Genomic DNA, 27,202 nt, shown 5'->3' with positions numbered 1-27,202 from the left:
AGTGAGCCTTGTGGGTGTGCTCGTGCCCGAGCGCTCGCGCCTGGCGTGTGGGCGGCGGCGCGCCCGTGCTCTCGCAGGGGAGAGGCCAACCCAGGCGGCCGTTGTGGGGTTCGACTGGAGGGGCGGGGGAGTCACCTGCGAGCCGCGGTGCCGCCCGCCCGCCCGCCGCGTCCGCCGCGTACGGATCGCGCCGGCTGCGCGGGGCCGCTGGCTTCACACGCCCCGGGAGGCTGGGGCGGTGGAGCGAGTAGAGTCCGCGCCCGGAGCCCGGGACGAGGAGGAGTCGGATCTTCGCCGCTGTCGCCGCCGCCCGCGCCCGGCTGGGTAGGTGAAGCCCGAGGTTGCCTGTCCGCCGTTCCCTGGCGGGCCGGGAGAGGAGAAGCGAAACTTTCCGGAGCTTCCCTCCGCTGTCCCCGGGCCGTCTGCGGCGCGGGGAGGTGTTGTCGTCGCGGGCGGCGGCCGACGCCATGTTGGGGTCTGTGAGAAACGGGGCGCTCCCGGCCGCTCCCCGCGCGCTGGGGCTGGCCCGCCGACGCCGGGGGCGAGTCGCGCCCGCCCGCAGGACACCGCCGCCTGCGCCCGTGGGCTCGGGGGCTGTCCCAGGGGCCGCGGACCGGGGGACCGGGGACGCGCGGAGGCGCCGGGGGTGTCCCGAGGTCGGGCGAGAAGTTGCGAGGCGTGAGGATTGTGGTCCCGTTCGCGGCCAGTGGAGTCTCAGGGCCCCAACGTCTTTCCCAAAAGTTTGCGGGGTCTGGGCATTAGGGACGTTGTAAGTTGAACAGCGTATTTTTATGTGACTTGGGGCAAAAAAAATGGCACCGCAGAGTTTGCTCTGATGGAAGCGTTGGCTCTAACACGTTTATTTAGAGTCTTTTAAAGTTGTATGGTCTTCGGCCGAATTTATTTTTCCTTTTTTAAAATTTTACCGAGGGCCGAGAGCTTGCTGCTCATGTTGCTTGAATTCCCTTGTGTGTTCTTGCATTATAGCAGTAACTCGTGAGTGTGCGGTGGAAATGGTAGTATTAAGGTTACAGATAACTAAGCCTTTTTGTAATTCAGACTCACAAAGTATGTAAGTTGATAAATACCTTCTTTGTTGTGTTTAGTACGTTACAGAAGAGACTTAATAAAGACAGACTTAGGAACTTTGATAGACTTAAAGGCATGTGTCTTAAGGTGAAGTAAACTGGACATTACGAAGTTTTTTTTCCTCCCTTTGGTGCGAGCCTGCCATGTTTGGAGTATTTACCTTTTTTCCTGTACTGTAGTAGCTCACGGGGTCCTCGGGTTAATTCAGTATTAACGAAGGCTTCTATTTTTAATCTCTTCGGGTCCTGACAGCACTGGAGGTGAATGGTATTAAGTTTCTCTACTTAATTGGAAAGCACATGCTGTCGCCTCAAAAAATAAAACTGGTATACTAACCCAAGGCATCAAAAAGGATTCAGCCTCAATTACCCCAGTCAGTGAATGTAAATTGATGTGTTTTAATAAAGGCATCTTAGCTTTAAAATTCTGTTAAATGAACTGAAGGGGCTCTGAACCACAAATAGGATAAACCCTAAAACATGTCTTGGAGAATTTCTCTTCTTATCCTAGAGGTAATAATAGAGCCTCTGCTCAGATTTGGCTGCTAATTTCCTTAGTTCTTAAATCCTTTTTGTTTTGTTTCATTGTCAAGTAAACACCATTATACACATTTGTTTTTCTGGATGAAGAGTTAACCTAGGAATGAGGTGACTTAACTAACTTCATAAATCTTGCAGCCAAACTGGTATTTAACTGAGGTCTTTATGACTCTGAAGCCTTCCTGTTTTTCCTATAGCATTAACTTTGTAGCATACGTAACACCTGTGGTGGAGCAAACTCTGTCCACCTTGTTTCCTCTGTCTTTGCTGCTCTTTCTGATTTTAGCTCCTCTGCGTACTTGTTTTCCTAGAGAGCTGATTTACAAGGGTTTTTGTAGTGAAATTTTCACTTGAGCCTATACTTTAAAACCTTCTCTGTGCTGTTCTCCTTACCCCACCCTCTTTCTCTCCCCAAGAATAATTCACTTATCTCATTGCAGTCTAGTAAATACTACACTGATCTGTCATGGTACCTCCTTAACTACAGGCATTGCATGGAGTCTGATTTACCGCTTCATCCCCAGTGTGCAGAGTACATAGCAGATGCTCAGGAAAGGTTTGAATGGATGAGGACACATCTGTTCCTTGTAAATATACTTCATGAATTTCTTATTAAATTGCCCTTCCCAGGGGCGCCTGGGTGGCACAGTTGGTTAAGCATCCAACTCTTGGTTTTGGCTCAGGTCGTGATCTCAGGGTTGTGAGATGGAGTCCCATGTGGGGCTCGGCACTCAGAGCAGAGTGTGCTTGAGATTCCCTCCCCTTCTGCCCCTCCCTGCTGGCTCAGGAGCTCTGGCACATGCTCTCTCTCTCTCTCAAATCTTTAAAATAAAATAAATTGCCCTTTCCGTGGGCATAGAAGTTAAATCTTCTCTAATACTTTCTTCTTTCTTTTTTTTTGAGAATTTGTCTTATTAACTCAAATTTTGACCTGGGGATACAGAACTTGAATTTTTATGAAATTTCCAAGTAGATAATGGTATAATCAACAAAGAAACAGTGTATCACCAAAAGAATAATAATCATAATTTTAAAGTGTCATTGAATTTATTTGTACTAGATGGAAATAGAGGTAATTCCTTATGATAAATTTGAAGGTCATGTTTACACATTTAAGCTCTTTGATAGAGCAGCTCTCATTTCTCTGTCAATTATTGTTTTGTCAGAATTATCTTAGGACTTTGGTTTAGAATGCCTTACTTAATGGAAAGCATATAAAAATTGCTTTTCTGTTGATAAGCTTATCTTTGAGAACAGCTTTGTGTGCCAGGTGCATGCTTAATAGCAGTGTTCTTGTTGGATTAACTGAATATAAGTATACTTCGCTGTGTCAGGTTGCAAACCTCTCTAGGTAAAGGTGTTTACTAATTCTGTAATGAAATTATAGAATTTGGGGTTAATTCCCTGCCCCCCCGAATAACTTTCCCTCCAATCCATAAATCACAAACTGGTGTGCCCTCATTACTGTAGAATTTGGGGTTAATTCCCTGCCCCCCCAAATAATTTTCCCTCCAATCCATAAATCACAAACTGGTGTGCCCAATTTGTGAGGTCCTAGGAAGGAAGAGAAGGCATTCAAGTAGCTGCTGTGCTAGAGAAAGCAGGTTGCAGTAGGGTGGACTGGAACAAACAAACCTGTATCCATAGCTCTGCTCCTTACTGGATTGTGACTCTAGAACAGGTTGCTTCATTTCTCTAAGCTTCACAGGACTCATTTGAAATGGACACAAATAATTGCCTCAAAGTGTTGTGAGGATTTACTAAAATGTTTGTGGAATTGCCTGGTGCATGATACTCAGTAAGTTATATTAGCAAATGAACAAAGTGGTTGTCATTTACATTGAATCATAGAATTTAGAAGGAGACAACTTGGGCGTCTGGGTGGCTCAGTTGGTTAAGTGACTGCCTTCGGCTCAAGTCATGATCCTGGAATCCCAGGATGGAGTCCCGCATCCAGCAGGGAGCCTGCTTCTCCCTCTGACCCTCCCCCCTCCTTGTGCTCTCCCTCTCTCTCATTCTCTCTCTCAAATTAAAAAAAAAAAAATCTTAAAAAAAAAAAAAAGCAACTTTTAGAGGCACCTGGGTGGCACAGTTGGTTGAGCATTTGACTTTGGTTTTGGCTTGGGTCTGATCCCCAGGTGGTGGGATTGAGCCCAAGTGGGGCTCCAAGCTCAGCATGGAGTCAGCTTGAGATTCTCTCTCCCTCTGCTCCTCCTGCTCATTTGTGCTCTCTTTCAAATAAATAAATCCTAAAAAAAAAAAAAAAAGGAAGTAGCTGTTAGAAATATGTAGTTTAGTTCTTAACCTTGGCCACACATTAAAATTCCCTGAGGAACTTCTTAAAAATACTGATGCCTGAATTCCACCCTAGAACCAAGTCAGAATTACTGGGTGTGGGGTCACGGCATAGGTAGTTTTGTCTGTGTATGTGTGTGGGTTTTTTTTAAGCACCTATGATTTTAATGTGTAGTCAAGGTTGAGAATCATTGATATCCCATCTCCTTACTCTTAATTTTGTGGCTGAATAAAGTACAGAGAGAGGTTAAGTGCCCCCCCAAATTCCTGTCAGACTACAAAGGATGTATCTGAGTCAGAGAAAAGTGATGTAGAGGTTAAAGTAACGGTTACATTCATTTCAGACCAGAAAGGTGGGCTACATTTGTAAATAACTACAGTTGACTTAGTCTAGTGACCTTTACTACCACTCTACATCAGCAACCTACACGGATGACCGAGTTATTTAACCTTGTCATCATTTTGAACTACCTCAAGTCTTAAACTCACCAGAGGTGGTGATTCAAGAGCCCGTGTTTGTTTTCCATCATACCTGATGAACCAGCTTTTTGTCCTCATTGTCACCTCCCAGGCTGTTAATTTTCTACCTTCTTTCGGGTGCTGAACCTTGTAGTTCATATTCTGTGAACTCAATAGCACCTCATATTCCTCTCCTTGACCTTTGCTGTATATAACTGGTCAATTCTCAACTTGTAAATACCACCGTTTCCTTTTTCTGCCCAGCACTTCTGAAGAAAGTTACAGCTTTGGTGACTATTGAATATTTGTTTTCCAGCTGCCTGTGTACTAGTTGCTTTCTAATCCTTTTCTCATCCCAAAGTTGACTCATTTTCTCTGTTGTGTTTTCAGTCTCAGATTGTTAACCCCAATTTTGAAACGCTTGATTCTTAGAGATGAACTTGCTTCCTTCTAAAATGATTAAGATTTTGTGATGTGAATTTTCTATTTTCTTCTTCACATTAACTTTTTCATCTTTTTTTCTTTCCATTTCTTAAGTGGAACTATACTTAATTCTTTATGCTTGTTTCATTTAAACAATAGTTGGAATTTTTTAAAAACTTAGTTTTTTCATATTTTTATCAATTGTAATTTTGCATTTGTTTTTTACACTTATATTTTTCTACATGTTCTTCTTTACATCTTGTTACTTAAGCAGTAAGTGTTCTTTGTCTATGAGAGAATATGTGTTGGCGCCTGGGTGGCTGAGTCCATTAAGGTTAAGCATTTGCCTTTGGTTCAGGTCATGATCCCAGAGTCCTGGGATCGAGTCCACATCAGGCTCCCTGCTCAGCAGGGAGTCTGCTTCTCCCTCTGATCCTCTCCCCCCACCTACCCCCCCCCGCCGTGCTCTCTTTCTCTCTCACTCTCCTTCTCTCTGAAATAAATAAAATCTTAAAAAAGATTATGTGTTCATTATAAAATCATTAGGCAATGTAAAAATATTTTACCCTAGTACTTAGAGACACCAGTACTAAATTTTTGGTGTGTATCTTTCCAGACTTTAAAAAAAAAAAAAAAGGTTTATATTTGCTGTTTAGAAACCTTTATTTAATAAACTGCCTTAACAGTTTTCCACATTAAATATTAATCTCTGTTCTTTCTGTTGAAAAATCCATTATATGGATATGCCATAATTTACTTAACTAGTCTCCTATTGTTATTTCTGGCTTTTCAACATTATTAAGACAGAGCTACAGTGAACTTCTGTATGTGAATAATTTTGTACAATGGTCTAAGTTTTTTTTTGCATATGTTCTTGGAAATAGAATTTTTGTGTAAACTTTGTAAAGTGTGTCTGTTGCCAACAATGGCATTTAGAAAAGTTGTTCCAGTGTATTCTGTCAAGAATATGAGTGCCCATTTTCCCCACATTTTAGCGAGGTGAATAATACATCATTTTCATTTTTATTTCTTTTATTGGCACTGAGAACCAACATTATTTCATTTACTCGTCATTTTTATTTGTTGTTTTGGAAATTGTTGTTTGTATCTTACCCATTTTTCTTTGGGGATATTTTCCTTTTTTCTTTTGATTTAATTACATGGGCCCTTTTATATATTAAAAATGTTGACCCTTTATCATATGTTACAAATATTTTTCTTTAATGCTTTTTCCCTTCAATGTTGAAGTTTTAAAATTTTATGTGGTAAAATATCTTTTAAGACATTTGGCTTTTTCATGGTATATATAATCATTCGTCTCTATGCCTAGAAATTTAGATTCTATTTTTCACTATTAAAGTTAATGCCAGAGGGAAAACTTTATGCACAGCATATGTGCCCCCTCCCCCTGACCCCCACAAGAGTTTCTTTCTCAGGATAAATTTCTGTGGTTAAAAATTCCAGGGTCAAAGGGCAGTGCTTTCTGAAGCATTTTATTATTATACATTATTATCATTAGTCCTCAGTTTTTCCACGTGTTTCACTGGTGTTGTGACTTGTTGGCACAATAAGGTTTTTTAGTCTCTGAGACTTGTGAGACATGTGAAAGCATGTTGAAAAGGTGCTTTGTGCTCTGTTTTCTCCCCCTCTCTCCTCTCTTGCTTGTCTCTTGTTTTCTAAACGAGGTGTTCCCCAAAGTTCAGTCCTTTGACCTCTTCTGTCTTCAACAGCATCAACCAGCACCTCTACATGTGAATGACTACTCAATCTTTTTCAGTCCTGGAGCTCCCTGCTCATCCTAGCATTTGTGTTTGTCTGACAGATGTTTGTCTTGTGGATACCCTGAAGGTACTTCAAGATGAGTATGTCCTAAACTGATGTCTTCTCCCTCCTGAAGCAAACCTAGCATCTGCCAATGGCTTATGCTTAGACCTTTGAAGTCATCTTGCACTCACTTTTCACCCATATATTCAGTTGGTTTCTAGATCCTATCCTCTATACCTCAGTCTCTCTCTCTTCCCCCTTTTTATTTCTGCTGTCAGTTATTGTGACTCAGGCTTCTGTTACCCTCTGGGTTTTTGTTTTGTTTTGTTTGCCTTCGATCTAACTTCAGTAGTCTCTCCAGTCCATCCTGTGTACTGTTTTTGTGTACTGATTAATATTTTCCTATCTGAAAGCCTCAGTCTTCCTGTTGCCTATATAATAATAAAGTCTAAACTCTTCAGTCTGATGCTTACTTTCCTTTGCAATTTGGCTCTTCTCTATCTTAACCAGATTTCTATTCTACCACTGTACTTTGTCCTGGCCCTACCTCCTCCAGCCTCACCTATTCTCTGAGCAGTGTGTTTGTACACCATCACCCCTCGTTGCCTCCCCCCTCGTTGCCTCCCCCCCCCCACAAATAGTTTGACCTACTACTTTTGCTTTAATTTCCAGCTTGAATTTCTAGTCGTTTTAGAGTTGTTTCTAGATGTTCCCCCTGGCCACAATTACCTGCCAATTAAACACTTTGGCCCTGGGCTTCACTCTTTTTTTTTTTAAATGTTTTTGGTTTGTTTCTCCTCTGCTCCTTAAACTGAGTGCACAGATTTAAATTAATCATATTCTTTAGTTCATAGCATACTACATGGGTACCAAACTCTTTTCCTGTCTTTTGTTTTCTTCTTTATCATTTATTCCCATCATTCTCTTTCCTATAGACACACACCCTAATGTATAACACATGATTTACACAGTTTTATAGTATATAAACTTGATTTATAGATGTCTTTCTCCTTCACAAAGATTGTTAGTTTTGAATATTTCTGCCTTTCATTACTACTTGTACAGAGTAAGTGGTCCATAAATGTTTGCTACTACTTCAAATTTATGGAAAATTAATATTGGTTTTACCAGCTTCCCTATTGCTTAGACCAAAAACCTGTGGATTTATTTGAACTTTATTCTTCCACTTCTAGTTAGTCATAGCAATCCTGAACTTGATCGCTATTCTTTCTTTTCCTATTGCAAACTTCACTCTTATCAACTCATCAGAGCACTCCTTCCAAAAGCTTCAGAATGAACTCTTAGGAACCAACAAGATCTGGTCATATTTTTTTTCTCCCCTGTTTCTCTACTAAATGACTCCCTCTAGCCTCTGCTACATCTGTACATGTGACTTTTTTTTTTTTTACACCTATTTTGCAGAGCTTTGTGCCTTTACCATTGTTTTGCCTTTTGAGGTTCCACTTATTGTTCACACCTGTTTCAAGTGTTCAAATGCTACATTCTTCAAGCCATACCTTTGCTCTTCCCTTTTTGCTTACTACTGCTTTGTTACAATTTTTATCACAGTACTTAACTCATTGTGCTTTTTTATTAAAACTTTGTGGTACAGGGACGCCTGGGTGGCTCAGTCGTTAAGCGTCTGCTTTCGGCTCAGGTCATGATCCCAGGATCCTGGGATCGAGCCCTGCACTGGGCTCCCTGCTCGGCGGGAAGCCTGCTTCTCCCTCTCCCACTCCCCCTGCTTGTGTTCCCTCTCTTGCTGTGTCTCTGTCAAATAAATTAAAAAAAAAAACAAAAACCTTTGTGGTACATGTCTTAAATCCCAGTGTCTCGTTCCTTCTTTTTTCCCGTTGACACAATGCATAAAGCCTTGAAATGTGGTGAGCAGATTGCAACTGCTTTGAAAAATACTAAAGAAAATTTGTTAGGGATGTGATGGAATAACCAACTCCAGAGTAGCATTTATGAGCTTTACTAGCTTTACTTTTCAATATTATACAGTGGTTTCTTTACAGCAGTCAGCACTATACAGCTGCCTCTGTATAAAAACTTTTTGAAATGATGCACTTTTTTATCTGAATTTTGTTGGTGGTGAAAACATGCACACATCATCATTTTTTATTTGCTAACTAAACAGCTGTGCTTCTTGGCAAGAGAAGAAATCGTTTTTGTATATTATCATGAGATTGAGATTTTTTTTAAACAGGATCTGCCATGCTCAATACTTAGAATTCATAATTAGATACAAGTTAAATGGACCCAGATATTTGCTTGTAAATTTAAAATCTATAGGTCTAGTGAAGCAATTGATGTGTAGGGTGTGGTTCCTGTTTTCTGTGAACACTAGTACAGATGTCAAAATGAAGTCTTTGATTTTTGTCAAACTCTAGGTTGAAAAGCTGCTGCCACTTTTAACTGCTGGTCATACTAAGCTCAGTACAGATTGATGGCACATATATACAAGCGTTATTGTAGGTGCTTTGAGGAATACAGTTTTAGGAAAAGATATTCTTGTTTCTAGGAACCTCCAGTCTTTTGGGGGGGAGGGGAAAGCAGGTATACACATCTTTATAAAACCTAGTAGAACATAAGTACCATAAGGTGGTACAGATAAAATGGTTTGTGGTTTAAAGATGAAACAGTTATCTGGCTGTAAAGCTACTGAACTGACTGCATCATGAGGAATTGGTAAAATTTCAGAATAGCAGGGGAGGGGGCCATATACTGGGCTCAGAGGTAGATGAGGAAGCTCTGCATATTCCAGGAATAGCATGTAATCTGCTTTGACTGTTAACAAAGAGAACATATAGAAAGAGATAAAACTGGAAAGATAGACTGGGACAGACTGGGGTTTGACTGTGAAGGGCTTTGAATGCCAGATTAAGGATTTTAGATTTAATTTGGTCAGCAGGGAACCTTTGGTTTTTGAATAGGGATTACCTGATTATAGTGTAGTTAAAGAATATTAATCTTGGGGCATCCGGGTGGCTCAGTTGGTTGGACATCCAACTCTTGATTTCAATTTTTTTTTTTTAAGATTTATTTATTTGACAGAGACAGCGAGAGAGGGAACACAAGCAGGGGGAGTGGGAGAGGGAGCGGAGCAGGGAGCCTGATGTGAGGCTCGATCCCAGGACCCTGGGATCATGACCTGAGCCAAAGACAGACGATTAACCACTGAGCCACCCAGGTGCCCCTCTTGATTTTGATTTGGATCATGAGATTGAGCCTTACATCGAGCTCCGCACTGGGCATGGAGCCTGCTTGAGATTCTCTCTCTCTCCCTCTGCCACTTCCTCCCCTAGTCCATGTGTGGTGTGTGCGCATGTTCTCTCTCTCTCAAAAAAAAAAAAAAAAATTAATCTTGCCTTGTGTTGTATGCCTTAAATGCTAGTTTAAGTCTGGAAGTCCTGCTTAAAACTTGAGGTCTATATTCTTCCTCTATCTCCTACCTCTCTAAAAACTTTTTGTAACTCCCAGTGTCTCTATTCTGATTTTCCAAATTCTCTAAAATCCTTAACTATGGCTTAGTTTTTATACACCATGGTAAATTTCTGCAGCAAGCCTAACCTATTTGAAATTGCCTTTACTGACACCCTATATCAGTGATAGCTTTACTTTCCACTTCCTTTTAGTATTTGAATGATCACTTTCAGCATTTTTATACTTATTACCGTATTTCAGTTTTTTCCTCTTATCAGTGGCTTTCTCCACATAATATGGTTCACATAAGTGAAATATTTCTGTAATATTTCTGAAGGTAGCAAAGTATAATAGAAAAACATGCGTTTTTATAAAAACTAGCTGTGAGACAATGGGATAATTGTTTAACTATACATGACTTAATTTACTCTTTTGTAAAATGTATGTAATTACCATTTAACAAAATTTGGATCATTAAAATAGTAAAATGTGGAAGTGCCTAGCATATGTATAGGTGTTGAGTAAACGTTAGTTTTTTTCTTTTTTCCTTTTCTGGCTAAGCCTGTAGAATAATGCATTTGAGTTTACTCTTCAGTAATAGGCAGATTTGGTGTCTAGGAGAGACTTTTTAAAAAATTACTAGGGCTTCTCTCTAAATGTTCAAAATTTTGCTCAGTTCTCTCAATCCAGCTTTATATGAGTTTAAATTTAAAATATAAATGCTTGTCCCTTTTTTTCTTATCTAAAACAGGAACTTTTTTTTTTTTTTAAATCACTACTAATTTCTACAATATATGTTGTGGAAGGGGTGTTGAAGATGATGGTATAGGAACTCCCCTCCTCCCATGGACACACTGAATCTACAGCTACCTATGGAACAATTTCCTCTGAATAAGACCCGAAAACTAGCCGAACTCCTTCACAACAAACAGTGAAAGGGCCACACTGAGACAGGTAGGAGAGGCAGAGATGCAGTCTTGCCAAAAACCCCACCCGTTGTGGCAATGCACAGTTGGGATGGATCTCACAAATGGAGCTACCACTTTAGGAGCTAGGGGTCTCTGCCCTGATAAAGTAGTGGTCATAAAGATGCTCACTGAACTTAGGAAAAGAATGAACACAGTGAGAACTTCAACAGAGATAGGAAAATAAAGTACCCAACAAACTCACAGAGCTGAAGAATACAGTAACTGAACTGAGTAATACACCAGAGGCATTCAACAGCAGACTAGATGAAGCAAAAGAAAGGACCAGTAATCTAGAAGTCAGGGCAGTGTAACTCACCCAAATAGCAGCAAAAAGAAAAAAGAATTTTAAAAAATGAAGACCGCTTAAGGGACCTATGGGACAACATCAAGCAGAATAACATTTGCACTATAGGGGTCCCAGAAGGAGAAGAGAGAAAGAAAGGGGCAGAAAACTTATCTGAAGACAAAATGGCTGAAAACTTTCCTAACTTGGAAAGGAAACAGACATTCAGATCCAGGAAGCCCATAGAGTTCTAAATAAGATGAACCCCAAAGATCCACACCAAGACAAATAAGATGAACCCCCAAAGATCCACACCAAGACATTATAATTAAAATGTCAAAAGTTAAAGAGAGCATCTTAAAAGCAGCAAGAGAAAAAACCAATGGTAACAAGATATGGCATATTTTTCAGCAGAAACTTTGCAGGCCTTGCGGCGCCTGGGTAACTCAGTCAGTTAAGCGTCTGCCTTTGGCTCAGGTCATGATCCCAGGGTCCTGGGATCAAGCCCCACATCGGGCTCCCTCCTCAGTGGGGAGTCTGCTGCTCCCTCTGCCTGCCGCTCCCCCTACTTGTGTGCTCTCTGTCAGATAAATAAAATCTTAAAAAAAAATAACTTTGCAGGCCAGAAGGAAATGTGGCCAGACAAAAGCTGAAGGAGTTGGTCACCAGTCTTACAGAAATGTTTAAGGGACTTCTTTAAGCTGAAAATAAAGGGCATTAATTAATAAGATAACATTGGAAAATATAAATCTCACTGGTAAAGGTAAATATATAGTAAAGATAGTGGATAAATTATTTATAAAGCTAATATGAAGGTTAAAAGATAAAAGTAATTTTAAGAAAACCTGTAACTACAATAATCAGTTAAGGGATACACAAAATAAAAAGTGACATCAAAAACAAAACATGGGGGTGTAAAAGTATAGAGTTTTAAGAATACATTTAAACTTACGTTGATATCAAGTCAAAATAGACTTTTTTTATATATAGGATGTTAAATGTAAGCCTCATGGTAATGACAAAGCAAAAACCTCTTGTAGATATGCAAAACATAGTAAGAAAGAAATCTAAGCATAACTCTGAAGAAAGTGTTAACCACAAGGGAAGAGAGCAAGAGAAGAAAGGAACAGAGAAGAACAACAAACAGCCAGAAATCAATAATTACTTTAAATGTAAAAGGAATAAATTCTCCAGTCAAGAGACAGAGTGATTGAATAAACAACCACCAAAAAGCCACCAAAAAAGACCCATCTATACGTTACCTACAAGAGACTCAACCTCAGATGTAAAGACACACACAGACAGAAAGTGAAGAGATGTGAAAAGATGTTTCATGCAAATAGAACCCAAAAGAAAGCTGGGGTAGCTGTACCTGTATCAGACAAACTAGACTTTTAAAAAAGACTGTAGTAAAAGACAAAGATAGGCACAGGCATTATATAATAAGGGGGTCAATCCAACGAGGATTATAACATTTGCACGTATTTATGCACCCAACATAGGAGCACCTAAATAGTGTTTGCTTTACATAACAGACCTAAAGGGAGAAATTGACAGCAGTATGGTAACAGTAAGGGACTTTAATGCCCCACTTACGTCACCCAAATAGGAAATCAATAAGGAAACATTAAACTAGATGGACTTAATAGATACAGAACATTCCATCCAAAAGCAGAATACATATTCTTCTCAAATGCACATGGATCCATTCTCCAAGATAGATCATATGTTACCCCACAGAACAAGTCTCAACAAACTTAAGAAAATTGAAATCAGGGGCACCTGGGTGGCTCATTCAGAATTGAAGGAGAGGTAAAGTGTTTTCCCAGACAAACAGAAGCTGAAGGAGTTGGTCACCAGTAAACCAGTCTTACAGAAATGTTTAAGGGACTTCTTTAAGCTGAAAATAAAGGGCATTAATAACAAGATAACATTGGAAGATATAAATGAGACAGAGGAACACATCGCAAATGGAAGAATAGGACAAAATCACAGCAAGAGGCCTAACTGAAATGGAGATAAGTAATATGCCTGATGGAGAATGTAAAGTACTGATCAGGGGCGCCTGGGTGGCTCAGTCGGTTAAGTGGCTGCCTTCGGCTCAGGTCATGATCCTGGGGTCCTGGGATCGTGTCCCACGTCTGGCTCCCTGCTCAACGGAGAGCTTGCTTCTCCTTCTCCCTTTGCCTGCCACTCTGCCTACTTGTGCTCTCTGTCAAATAAATAAATAAAATCTTTTAAAAAAAAAGGAAATTGAAATCATACCAAGCATCTTTTTTGACCACAGTGGTATGAAACTAGAAATCAATTACAAGAAGAAAACTAGAAAAATCACAAATATTTGGAGGTTAAACAACATACTACTTAACAACAGTGCGTCAATGAAGAAATCAATGGAGAAATTAAAAAAAAAAAAAAATACTTTCGGTGCGCCTGGGTGGCTCAGTCGGTTAAGCACCCAGCTCTTGATCTCAGTTCAGGTCTTGATCTCAGGGTTGTGAGTTCAAGCCCGACGCTGGGCTCCACACTGGGTGTGGAATGTACTTAAATAAATTTTTTAAAAAAATTTTTTTGAAAATACTTTGGGACAAATGAAAATGGAAATACAATTTGCTAAAGTCTATGGGAGGCAGCAAAAACAGTTCTAGGAGGGAAATTCATAGCATTGTAGGCCTACCTTAAGAAACAAGAAAGATCTCAAATAATCTGACTTTACACCTAAAAGAAAGAAAAAGAACAAAGCCAAAGTTAGCTTAGTTATAGCTATATATATATATATATAGCTATATATAATATAGCTAATATGTTATATGTCAATTATACCTCAATTAACAAAAGAATACATGTTGTGTTGGTTTGTTGCAGTGGCAGAAATCCTATTGGAAAGGGGAGGACAAAACTTTGTCTCTTCTTATGATGGAATAAGTAAAATTTACTGAAATTACAAATTTAATTTGACAAATTTCAGAGTATTTCTTTGCTTTATCATCCTAATATTTTATTGAAAATCTTACCTAGAATTTCCTGATTATTGTTATTATGCTTACTAAACTACAGAACTTTTGAAAATGAGAATGGTCCTGTCCTTTGCATATGTGGTAGGCACACAGAATAATTGTTCATCTGACTTACCTGTATTAGGGAGGAGAAGTTTGCTTTAATACTTTCACATTTGTCCAGGGAGGATGTATCTCTGATAGTTTGTTGCTGTTTTTTTTCCTCTTCTTTCATCACTTTTGTCTCTCCCTTTTATGTTTTCTGTGGTCTCAATTAAGCAGTAACAACAGATTTTAAAATCTTGATTGATATTAAAGACATAGTCAAAATTTTGATTTCAAATTAATTTGTAGGCAAGTCAGCCTTGCAGTAAACCAGAAACATGGCCCAACTACAGTCAGAGTTTAGTATTTTAAAGACAGAAGGTGCTTTAGAGATTACTTTATTTAAGGGGGAGGCTGCTGCCGCCGCCGCCCCCCCCCCCCCCGCCCCAGCAGTTAGGTAATTTGTATGAAATCTCTTATTTCAGTGCCTGAGCTGAGATTAGAATCCAGGTCTTTTGGTTCATAGTTCATTGATTTTTCCAACTATAATGCATAGTTGAATACTGATGTTCACTGATACCAGATGTCATGGGTACATGTAAGAAATTCATTAGATGATCTTTTTATTTTAAACTCAACTGCAAAGATAAGTTTTCATTTTCAGTAAGAACTGGGCCATAGTATCCTGTGACAGTTGAGCTCTCTTCTCCATTGTAAATAGTATTCTGTCTCTTTTTTAGAAGAGTTTTTGCCTCTTCTAGTGTTACAATTTTAACAGGTGGTAGACACTCCACTGAAGAACATATTCAGAAAAAAGATGTTACCAAAAGACTAGGGTGGAGCTCAGACAATTCAAATGCAGTTCTTGTCTACAGTTGTGAAGGAGATAACTTGAAACTTTGGATTGTTTAATTTTTTTAATTGGTATACAAATCTGGCTTTATAAAAGTTTTTTTTTTTTTTTTTTAATTCTTTTGCCATGGATTCTTACATTTTTAGCTATGAAATAGCACTGCCAAACACGATTTGCTGGAAAAGAAGACAAAGGAGAAGTCATTTGGAAAATTGGGAATTTATAGAGTTCTGTGAAATGGCCAGACATGGGGAGAAAAGACAGAAATATTAGTAGTTTTCTTATTAATACTAGTAACTAATTAGAAAATATAATGGGGAAAGATTAGATTCAGAATAGCAACAGAAAGTATGAAATACCTGGGAAGCTACTAAAGAAATGTTTAGGGGTGCCTGGGTGGCTCAGTTGGTTAAGCATCCGACTCTTGATTTCAGCTCACATCATAACCTCGGGGTTGTGAGATCGAGCCCCATGTCAGGCTAAATTCTCTTTCTCATCCTTTCCTCCACTCCTCCCTTAAAAAAAAAAAATGTGTACTAATCTTGTGAGAAGAAACCTATAAAATTATTGGGCCACAAGATCTGAAACCTGGAAAGAGATACTATCAACCTAAGAACAATAAAAACTTAAGAAGATGTTGGGGCGCCTGTCTGGCTCGGTCAGTGGAGCATGGAACTCTTGATCTTGGGGTTTTGAGTTTGAGCCTCATATTGAGTGTAGAGATTGCTTAAAAATAAAATCTTTAAAAAAAAAAAAACTTAGGAAGATGTTAATTTATTCTCAATGTATGGGTGTAGTATGAGTTCCATAAAAATTTTAGTGGATTTTGTTCTTTATTTATTGTAATTGAAAAATAGTTCTAAACATTAGCTGCATATTAGAATTACTTGGGGAGCTTTAAAATATTCCAGTGTCCAGGGGCACCTGGGTAGCTCAGTCAGTTAAGTGTCCAGCTCTTGGTTTTGGCTCAGGTCTTGATCTCAGAGTCCTGAGATCAAACCCCATGTTGGGCTCCCTGCTTCCCTCTGCCCCTCCCCCCCACTGATGTTCTCTCTCTTTCCCTTTCTCTCTCTCTCTAAAGTAAATATATCTTTTAAAAATTAAAAATTAAAAAATTAAATATTTCAGTTTCCAGCCATGCCTTCCATTCCCCAGACTAATAAAATCAGAGTATTTTATTTTGGGGGAGGGACCTAGGGATCAGTATTTCTGTAACCCTTTATGTTTATCATCAGAGTCCATTGGCTTCCATTTTGGTTTTTGAGTTTCTATTTTAAGCAGTTCAAATTATTTGTAGTAATTGATATTTTGTAACTTATTATTTCTTAGAGATCTGTAAAACAAAAAGGAAAATTACTAAAAAATAGAATAAAATTCATTCTAGCTTGCAGTTACATCTGGCTTCATAGGATATATATAAATCTACAATACCGGATCTTAATGACCTTGCTTTTCTATATTTTGAAGCAGTTCACTATTTCAATGTCCTAAGAATTATTTAACCAAAAAGAAAAAAATGGAAGAGTAATGCAATTGCCTAGAAGGATGATACAAGGATGAAATAAATCATCACTATTGAACCATCTTTCAGTTTTATTATGGCATTGCCCAAAGTACTGCATCATCTTTCAAAAAGATACAAAAACTGTTTGTTTGTTTGTTGTTTTAAGCCTTCATTTAACATTTGAGAATTTAGATTTTTTTTTATTCTACATTTTCCATCTTTAGCTGCAAAGAAAAAAATCAGAAAAGGTAGACTTTTTATTTTCATTTTTATTTTATTTATTTATTTTTTAAAGATTTATTTATTTATTTGAGAGAGCGAGAATGAGAGAGAGTACATGAGAGGGGGGAGGGTCAGAGGGAGAAGCAGGCTCCTCGCTGAGCAGGGAGCCCGAAGCGGGACTCGATCCCGGGACTCCAGGATCATGACCTGAGCCGAAGGCAGTCGCTTAACCAACTGAGCCACCCAGGCACCCGACTTTTTTTTTTTTTTTAAAGATTTTATTTATTTATTCATGAGAGACAGAGGCAGAGGGAGAAGCAGGCTCCCCGCGGAGCAGAGAGTCCAATGTGGGACTCGATCCCAGGACTCTGGGATCATGACCCGAGCCGAAGGCAGACGCTTAACCGACCAAGCCACCCAGGTGTCCCAAAAGGTAGACATTTCAGAACTACCAGACAAGTCAGAAGATGAGTATAAAGAAACAGCAACACTTAAACCAATAATTTTGGTGAGTCATTATAAGTGAAATCTCAGACTGAGTGTTCAGATGATATTCTAGATGAGTTTTCTCAAACTCAGAATCATTAAACAGTACTCCTAAAGACGCAAATGAATATATTACAGATTCATGCATGATAGCTTATAAGCAATGTTGCATTCAAAGGATGCTGGTTTTTTGGATATATATACCTTCAATAATAGAGAAATGTGGAATAAGAAATTTACTATGTTCAATTTTTTATAAAGATCATTCTTAAAATCATTTTAAAACTACTTTATTTCTATAAATTAGTCATAAAATGGCTTAAAATATTAAAAATAAATAAGTATTTTGGACTCAGTAAATTGGGATGGCTATTTTTTCTGGTATACTGAAAGTTAAAGCTCTCCTGTGGTTCCAGTGTACAGCTAAGGTTGAGAACCACTGTTCTAAGTAGACTTCATCTGGACAAATAAACAGAGATTAAGTAAGACTTTTTTAAAAGGTTAAGTAATGGGGATAGCCTAGACTAGTCCTACGAGTGGTACTCACATAAGAATTAGAAAACAGGTTAATAGATTTGACCGAACAGCCCAGAAGCAGGTATCAGAATATATAAAAGTTTAATATAAAGAGAGTGTTGTAAATCTGTAGATTAGATTAATACCATTAATAAGTGCTATCACTTATTTACTACTTGCTGAACGTTTTTATATGCGTTATCATTTAATCCTCTTCCTGACATCACTGTTGCTATTATTACTCACATTTACAAGGAAAACTGAGGTCACACAGTATTTGGTGATTCTGAAGCAGTTGGTTAGCTCTTTTAGAATGCAGATATTTAAAAAGAAAAAAAAAAGAATTTTTACCTATGTCAATAAATTTCAGGTGGATAAAAGAATTAAATGTAAAAAAGTTCATATCCTAAATATAGACAATAAATACAGGTATACCCTACCCCACTTTTTGAACTTTGCATTACACAACTCACTTTTATGAAAGACCTACATTAGTATCTGTTTTCGCTAGCTGAAAGAAACCCAAAGAACATTTTTTACTTTTATGGAAAAAGGTGAAATAAGTGAAGATAGTTGGCTGTTTGGGGGCGCCTGGGTGGCTCTGTCAGTAGAGCATGCGACTCTTGATCTTGGGGTTGTGAGTTCGAGCCCCACCTTGGGTGTAGAGATTACTTAAAAATATATATAAAAAAAGAAAACAGTGTTTGTTTTGCAGCGAGCCATTATAGAGGCAGTACATAACCTGGGCAGCAAGAGTGGCACCACCGAGCTCCTTTCCTGGAACTCAGCATCTCCACATCAAGCCGCCATAGTTTTGAACTGTGTCTTTGATAAATCATCTGTGTTTTATCTTGATTTATTTTTGTATATCTGTTAACAGGATGTGTCCGAAGGAATCAGAAAAGCCTAAAGTGGGGGGTTTTTCGATATGGGAACACTCAAAAATTTTTCCATGTAAATTAATGGGAATTGCTTTTTTGCTTTAAGCCTTTTCGGCTTACAAAAGGTTTCCTAGGAATGCTCTACTTTGAGATAGCTGAGGAAGCCTGTAGGTGTATCTGATACCTGGATAAGGAGAGTTTAGGAGTGATGGAAGAAAAATCACAAAGGAATGTATCGGTAAGTTTAACTATTTAAGAGATAAAACTGCCCCTATGTCAAACTCCATAAAATTACTGCTTAATATACTAGGAAAAGCAAAGAAATAAACAGTTTTTAGCCTTTATGTGTAAAACACTGTCATACAAATTAATAACCCCTAAATATACAAGCTTAGAAATACAGGTGGTTAATAAGCACATTAGAAAGTGGTGGCCTTGGGGCGCCTGGGTGGCTCAGTTGTTAAGCGTCTGCCTTCAGCTCAGGTCTTGATCCCAGGGTCCTGGGATCGAGCCCCGCATCGGGCTCCCTGCTCAGCGGGAAGCCTGCTTCTCCCTCTCCCACTCCCCCTGCTTGTGTTCCTGCTCTCGCTGTGTCTGTCTCTGTCAAATAAATAAATAAAATCTTCAATAAATAATAAATAAAAGTGGTGGCCTTCAGTAGGTAGCTATAAAATAAAAAATTTAATTAAACTAAAAGTACTGTATTGTCTTTGCTGTCTTAAGACTTTTGTCTGTAATATTAGTTCTTTTGTATTGCTGACTCCCCATCCTTTAAGACTCCGTGTATAGCACCATCTCAGTGAGGCCTTTTTGAACTACTCAGTAAATGAGTTTTTCCCTGTATCTTGACACCCTGTGGATTTCCTTCATTGCACTTCACCTTTCAGAATCACCTATTTGTTTACTTGTCTTCTGTCTTTCTCCTTCAGTAGACTATGCTCTAAGAGGAAAAGAATGTGAATGCCATCTAAAAAGCTTTCAATAAATGTTGGATAAATAAAGTAAATGAATAAAATGAGATACCATTTTTGAAATCTTACTTTGTTACTGACATTTTTAAAGAAAAATATGTGAGACAAAATGGGACAGTCATTGTGCTGCTTGGTAAATTGGTGTTACCTTTCAGAATGGAAATTTTGACTCTCTTAGCAGGAGTCTTAAACTAATTCATGTCTTTTGACCCAGTAATTTTACTTCTTGGAAACTGTTCTAAAGAAGTCATCTCGGGGCACCTGGGTGGCTCAGTCTTTAGGCGTCTGCCTTCAGCTCAGGTCATGATCCCAGGGTCCTGGGATCGAGCCCGGCATCGGGCTCCTGCTTGTCGGGAAGCCTGCTTCTCCCTCTCCCACTCCCCCTGCTTGTGTTCCCTCCCTCGCTGTGTCTCTGTCAAATAAATAAATAAAATCTTAAAAAAAAAAAAAAGTCATCTCTGCCAGGAGATGCAGAAGCTTTCTTTCTAGCTCTTCCTATAGTCACTGGTATTCCTTCCTGAGAAAAGTAGACAGAAATTTAATTGGGCCTTGTCTTACAATTGTCTTCTGCTTCCTCTTTCTGTGCCCTTTAATGAGTAATTATGCAAAGGACTCCTTGGCTAGGCTGAGTAATCTTTAATATTCTCACAAAAGTCTTTAAGAGTTCTTACTGCTTGGGGCACCTCAGTGTGCTGGTGGTAAATTTGGATTTGGGCTTTGGGGGAAGGCAGAGGCCCTGTTGAGGTCCTGAGCCAAAGTGTAGTACCCTAATCCAGTTTACCAAAGAACCTGGCTTTGGGGTATCTAGCAGTAATCCAGCTAAAAGTGGTACTTTGATTTCCCTTTTGGTAATTTCCCCCTATTTTCCCATTCTCTGTGCTGTTCCTGCTGGACACCCAACTATATCGGGCGCACATGTGTGCGTGTGTGTATAAGGCATTTGTGTATTCCTGGGTTTTTTTTTTTAGCTCAGTGCTTTCCTTCTTCATGTCAGACACATACAGAAAATATTTTAGGACCAACAGGGATGATGGAAAGGTCTTAAGTTCTTCATGCTCATTGTTTTTCCAGTATAGGTCACAATCCATTAGTGAAATCAATCAAGTGGGCTGCGACTATCATTAAAATAAATGAAGATAATAGAATACATTATTTATAGTTGAAAGAATTATATGAGTATGTATTTATAACCTTGCAGTACTTTTTATGTGGGTCACTGTCAAACTTTGAAAGCTGTTTTGTTCTATCCAAATACCAATTAATGATGCCTAAGCTTCTCTTTTGTTGCATCATTCTTAAGTGGGGCAAGATTTATGAAAAGAGATTCAGGCTTAGTATACTGCAAAATTTGAAGAATGAAACATTCAAGAGACTGGCTAAATAAATCATGATGACCTGTCATTTCAGGTTAGTTGCTCAAGTTAGTATTCTCTTTCTTTTTTCTTCTTTGTAGGTTTTGCAGTGAAGGTCCAAAGGTTAGCAATAGCTTTCTCAGTTCTTGTAGAGTCAGTGGAGCCGTAAGATAAGGAATGTGCCATAATATACCGGGAACAGCACCGAGGAATCAGATTGGAGCCTCAGTTCTGTGACAGCCTTGGGCAGAGTACTTAACTTCTTTTTATCTGTTTACTCATCTATAAAATGGAGCTAATAGTGCATATCTATTTAAGGTTGCTGTGAATAGAATATACGGTATTGCATTCAGAGTGCTCAGCTGGTTGCTGGACTCACAATGAGTAGAATTACTTCCAGGCTGTTTTGCCTTGAACATTATTGAATCTCTTTCTTTGTGCCTTAGTTTCTCCTTCAGCTCACGTTTCAGCTAATATTATTAGATGCTGCTTTGGAATATGTAAAAACTAATTACTTCACAGGAATTTGAGACCGTTAAAATCAGAAGATACTGTGAAAAGTATGCACAAATTTAGATGGTATTAATTCCAGTAGTAGCAGTCATAGGAAACTCTTTGCATTGTATATAACTGTATGTCCAAAGCAGTAGAATCTGCAGTTAATTTAGATGGCAATAAATAGGTACTTTCAGTTCTCTAAAAGTGCCAACCTCTTTCTGCCTTAGGACCTTTGCACTTACTCCTTTTGCTTGAAATATACCTCTCTGTCTCCACACCTCATGTCTGTCTGTCTGGTTCCTCCTTATCAGCTGAAATCATACCACTTTAGAAAGGCCTTCCTTGACCATCCAGTCTGAATAGCTTCCTGGTTGGTTTTTTAAAAATCACTTTAATCATAACATTGATTTACAAGCTGGTTCTCAATTTTGTTTTCTGTTTCACTCCTCACCCAACTAGGATGTAAGCCTTAAGGAGCAGGGACTTTGTGTTGTATATTTTTTTTTTCTCCTGCACTTAGATCAGTGCCTAACAAAATAAATATTTGTTGAATGTTTAAAGATAGTGTAAAGTATGAAAAATTATCCATAATTGTACTTCTTAGAGATAAATAACAATTATTGATAATTATGGTATATAGTTTTCTAATTTTATTTTCTCTGTGTGTGCTTACATATTTACAAGTGTCTATGATTATACGTTTATACCTTTCATTGAGTCTACAGATGAACATGTTTTACTATATTTTGTATCTCTGAAATTGGGATGTCATATAATTAGGAGTGCTGCCATGATGTATTTGGCAGCATTTTTCATTTTCAGTGGCACATAAAATGAAGATGTGTCTTAAAATCTGTAGCATCTTAAATTTGATGAAACACAGTATATATTTGAAACAAATGAGATCGTGTTCAGCTCTTTCCCCACCTAAATATCTTGAACATTTTCCAATATCACTGTGTTTAGATCTATCACATTATTAACAGATATCTAGCATATTTATTATGGGTGTATCATAAATTGTTCGACCAGTTCCAGTTGGAGCTTTTGTGTGTATGTTACGAACAGTGCTGTGTTGGATATCCTTGCACATATCTTTATGCACTCTGGAATTTCTTTTGATAAAATCCCTAGATCAGTGAATACACATATTTTCTATAGTGTATGAGGGTGCCTGTTTCCCTATATCCTCAGTAGTACTGCATCTTAGGAAATTTTTACAATTTTTATTAATCTGATAAGTGAAAAAATACCCTAATGTTGTATCATCATTTCTTTAATTATGCATGAGATTGAGCCTCTTTTCATGTTTATGAGCTGTTTTTATTTCCTCTTCTGTGATGCGCTGTGAATGGGACAATAAACCTTTAATTGGCTGGCACATTTGCTGTAATTAGAAAAGAAGTCATCACAGTTTGGAACCATGCATTATATAATTTCTTTGGAACAACTTTCAGGGCAGAGCCTACCCTTGTGGAGAGCAAGAGGGCTTTTATAAGGACCCAAGACTAGAGGAGACAAATTCAGGAATAATCAGAACCTTTACAGTGGAGGCCAAGAAGGGGTAAAGTATCATCAGTTTATGAGCCGAATACTGGAATTTAGACTATGCTGTTAGACTTTAAATGTTCCTTTTCTCTTTACTATGACTTGGTTGTGGTAGTATTAGGTTAGTAGATCTGAAATAGGGCACAACTCAAGGACTTGAGTGAAGTCACTATTGGATCTAGAGATTAAATCCATGATCATTTAAGAGTAGATTAATCGAGTTGTTTGCACAATACCAAAATGTTCTTGTCAACATTTTTGATCACCTTTGCTGTGCCGGAGGGTGTCAGTTTCAAAGATAGGTATCAGATGGTCTCTGTCTTTTAGGTTCCATTGCAGCCTTTAAGGAACACAGATTTCAGTCCTTTGGTAAGAATGAAGCCAGAAGTTACGTGGAATGTAAAGAGCACAGAGAGAGGTGTTTAGTCTAAAAGAGTTTGAGGGAGACTTCTGGCTTCAATATGATAACCTAAACTGAGTCCTGAAGGATCAGAAAGAGTTAGCTCTGAGTAGTAAGTAGTAAAGGATACAACAGCATGAGAGAAGGCATGCATGGATGAAATGGACTATAAGTAGTAGAGTTTTCTTAGAACATGAAGTTTGAGGTAAAGAGTGACTAATGAGTCTGGGAAGGTAAGCAAGAACCAGATCATGGGGGCGCCTGGGTGGTTCACTCCCCTTCAGCTCAGGTCATGATCCAAGTGTCCTAGGATCTAGTTCCGCATCTGGCTCTCTGTTCAGCAGGGAGCCTGTTTCTCCCTCTGCTTGTGCGCGCAGCTCCCCCTCACTCTATCTCCCTCTCTAATTCTGTGTTAAGTAAATAAATAAAATCTTTAAAAAAAAAAAAACGAAGAACCAGATAATAAACAGCCTTGTATGCTATGCTAAAAATTCTGCATTTTGTAGATCAAGGGGAGTTCTTTTGAATAATGACATGGTGAGATTTGCATTTGAAAAATCACTGCCTGAAGATTGATTTAGGGGGTAAGACCAAAGGCAAGGAGACAGTTCTGGTAATCCAGGTGAGAGGATTAAGGCTTTAGCTCAATGGGAATAGCTTACCAGAAAAATCATTAACTTATCTTGGTCTTTACGGAATTTCACCCTCTTCTTTAGAATCCCTCTGAGGTTAAATTTCCTGGAACTGAGATTATTATTTTGCAGAGGGGACTTATATTCAGTGTCCAGTTGTTTATTCCTTTATGTCTGTAAGAAGTTTATACTTTCATAGATACCTACTTAACGAGTATAGTTCTTTATGGAGATGGTTAATAAGTGTTTTTGATGATTACAAAAAGTAGGAGATGTTAACCCTTTTGGTATGCTTGGTGATTATCTTGGAGGGAAACAATTTTAGAGCATTTTGCTTTTGAGTAAAAGTAAGGATTTATTAGATTAAATTTAGGTTATATAATTTTTAATTTATGAATTTATAATTTCTGTGTGCTAATTTTTCTTTTTTTTTTTAAGGCTACTAGCAAAAGATGGTGGATCGCTTGGCAAACAGTGAAGCAAATACTAGACGTATAAATATAGTAGAAAATTGTTTTGGAGCAGCTGGTCAACCCTTAACTATACCTGGAAGGGTTCTTATTGGAGAAGGAGTATTGACTAAGTTGTGCAGAAAGAAGCCCAAAGCAAGGCAGTTTTTCTTATTTAATGATATTCTTGTATATGGCAATATTGTCATCCAGAAGAAAAAATATAACAAACAGCATATCATTCCCCTGGAAAATGTGACTATTGATTCCATCAAAGATGAGGGAGACTTGAGAAATGGATGGCTTATTAAGACACCAACTAAATCATTTGCAGTTTATGCTGCCACTGCCACTGAGAAATCTGAATGGATGAATCACATAAATAAATGTGTTACTGATTTACTCTCCAAAAGTGGGAAGACACCCAGTAATGAACATGCTGCTGTCTGGGTTCCTGACTCTGAGGCAACTATATGTATGCGTTGCCAGAAAGCAAAATTCACACCTGTTAATCGTCGTCACCATTGCCGCAAATGTGGTTTTGTTGTTTGTGGGCCCTGCTCTGAAAAGAGATTTCTTCTTCCAAGCCAGTCCTCTAAGCCTGTGCGGATTTGTGACTTCTGCTATGACCTGCTTTCTACGGGGGACCTGGCCACATGCCAGCCTACTAGATCGGACTCCTACAGTCAGTCATTGAAGTCTCCTTTAAATGATGTATCTGATGATGATGATGATGATGATAGCAGTGACTAAGGACATATTTTGAAATATTTAATTGGGTGTGACTACCTGAGAAATCAACCCTGGGGGGAATGTAAAATTCTGAACTTTCTCTCAGTTTTGCTCTAGCCGTGAATTTGCCTGAGAAACTTTTAACCTATGTGCCTCAATATATCCTATAGAAGATAGGTCCTGTCATTGTGTCCTCACCCCCATTCCCACCCAACTCCCCACTCTTCTACAGGGATAGATTATTGGCAAGTATATCAGATAAATGTTGGTTTCTTATTCTTGTTTAATTTTAGATTATTTTGTTGGAAGGTTGGGAAAAGATGTTTATTTAACAGATCATGTACTACATTGTTGTTTACTATATGTTCTGTTATATGGAAAAACTAAAAGCAAAAAATGATGGGAAAAGGAGTATAATGCGGTTAGCTAATATTATTAGCTTGTTCCTAACCATCCTATCTAATAGTTAAGACACCAGTAACAAAACATGATTTGAAAATACTTTGTTCGGCTGTTTCATATACCAAGTGGTGCCTTATCATAGTAGCACTGTTAGGTGAAATTAGCCCCTACCTTCTCACTTTTAGTTTATTTTGAAAATACACTGGTGCTCTATGAGGTGATAAAATGAGCATTTATGAATGGGTGTAATTTAAAAATATTTCTCATCTGCCAGCTACAAATAACTAAATTTAGAGCTTCTTCATTCTATAGGAATAAATATTTTTCCATAAAATAGTTGTGATTATATTTTTATGTTTTATAGGTACCAAATTATAATTGTCAAATATATATTTTAAATCTGTAGGTAGGTTTTCATTCTTAAGAATTTGGTTTGAAATTTATCAAATACAGAATTGTCACATTGCATTAGTTTCTACTTATAGTAAAACGTATTTGTAGGTATAAATTCATCTGCTTTAACATTACTTCTAGAATGAAAAATCTTATAAAACCTTTTAAATTAAACAATCTCTTAAAAAAAAATCCCTTGACAGAGCACAGATCTACTTAGGCTGAAGACTTGGAAGAAATAATGTGTAAGAATGGTCAAGACCAGTTAAGTTTGACTAGACTTTATATCGGTGGAAGTATTGTCTATTTCAGTGTGAAACTATCTTGAATTTGCAAATACAGTGTTATATTTTATAAAGTTTTGTAAAGTCCCAAACAATATTTCTATTTTTGTAAAACAATTGTATGTTTAATCTGTTTCTGAAATCCTTTTGCAATCTATAGAAATAGAGTAGCAATTGATCTTTCTAAATTGTGAACTTTATTGAGTCAGTCTAGATTGCTTTTGAGAATTGGTAATTTTTCACTCTTTGCTTTTGAGGCAGCCATTTAGGGTGAAAGTGTATTTATCATATAAAACTTGATGCATTTTGCACTATTCCCTCCATTTGTATGCTGCAAATAACTACAGTCTTTCAAATATGAAAAAATCAGCCTAAAGTTTGTTTTAAATTCCAAACTTTGTTTTTAAACATTTAAATCTGGATGTATTGCGAATGTCATGAGTTTGATTCAATAATGTGATGGAGAATTTTGGGGTTTGGTTAAGGCACTAATTTTACTGTTAAATTGTGAAGGTATCTGAGATATATAGATTTCCCTGTAGGAAATGTGAAGCAAAGACACAACAGTTTTTTTGTTTGTTTTAATATCAGATGGACATTTGTTTCCAAGCAATATATACATATAATTAATCAACATATCTCAAAATGACCATGAAACCTGAGAAGTGCTAATGGAGACTTGCTGGTACATAGGAACCTAGCAAATTCAAGAACCAAGGGGAAATGTTCTGGGATGACATTTGCATTGTCAATGTCTGTTGACTTTGTTTTTACAATAAAAAGTATTTTACA

General features: G+C 38.0%; 1 protein-coding gene across 1 annotated transcript; it reads left to right on the top strand.

The window, feature by feature from the left end:
- On the top strand, window positions 1-27,202 carry PLEKHF2 (pleckstrin homology and FYVE domain containing 2). The gene is made up of 2 exons (XM_021688251.1): window positions 1-324; window positions 24,589-27,202. Exon 2 carries the CDS (start codon window positions 24,603-24,605, stop codon window positions 25,350-25,352), a length of 750 nt encoding a protein of 249 aa, XP_021543926.1. The 5' UTR covers window positions 1-324; window positions 24,589-24,602; the 3' UTR covers window positions 25,353-27,202.

The sequence above is a fragment of the Neomonachus schauinslandi genome, chromosome 4 (genome assembly GCF_002201575.2).
Source record: "Neomonachus schauinslandi chromosome 4, ASM220157v2, whole genome shotgun sequence".
NCBI lineage: Eukaryota > Metazoa > Chordata > Mammalia > Carnivora > Phocidae > Neomonachus > Neomonachus schauinslandi.
Note: the sequence above shows the minus strand (reverse complement) of the source record. Positions and strands in the feature narration are given on the sequence as shown.

What these genes read in the sequence shown, in the direction of transcription:
- PLEKHF2 (XM_021688251.1), top strand. Translation starts at nt 24,603, where the DNA reads ATGGTGGATCGCTTGGCAAACAGTGAAGCAAATACTAGACGTATAAAT.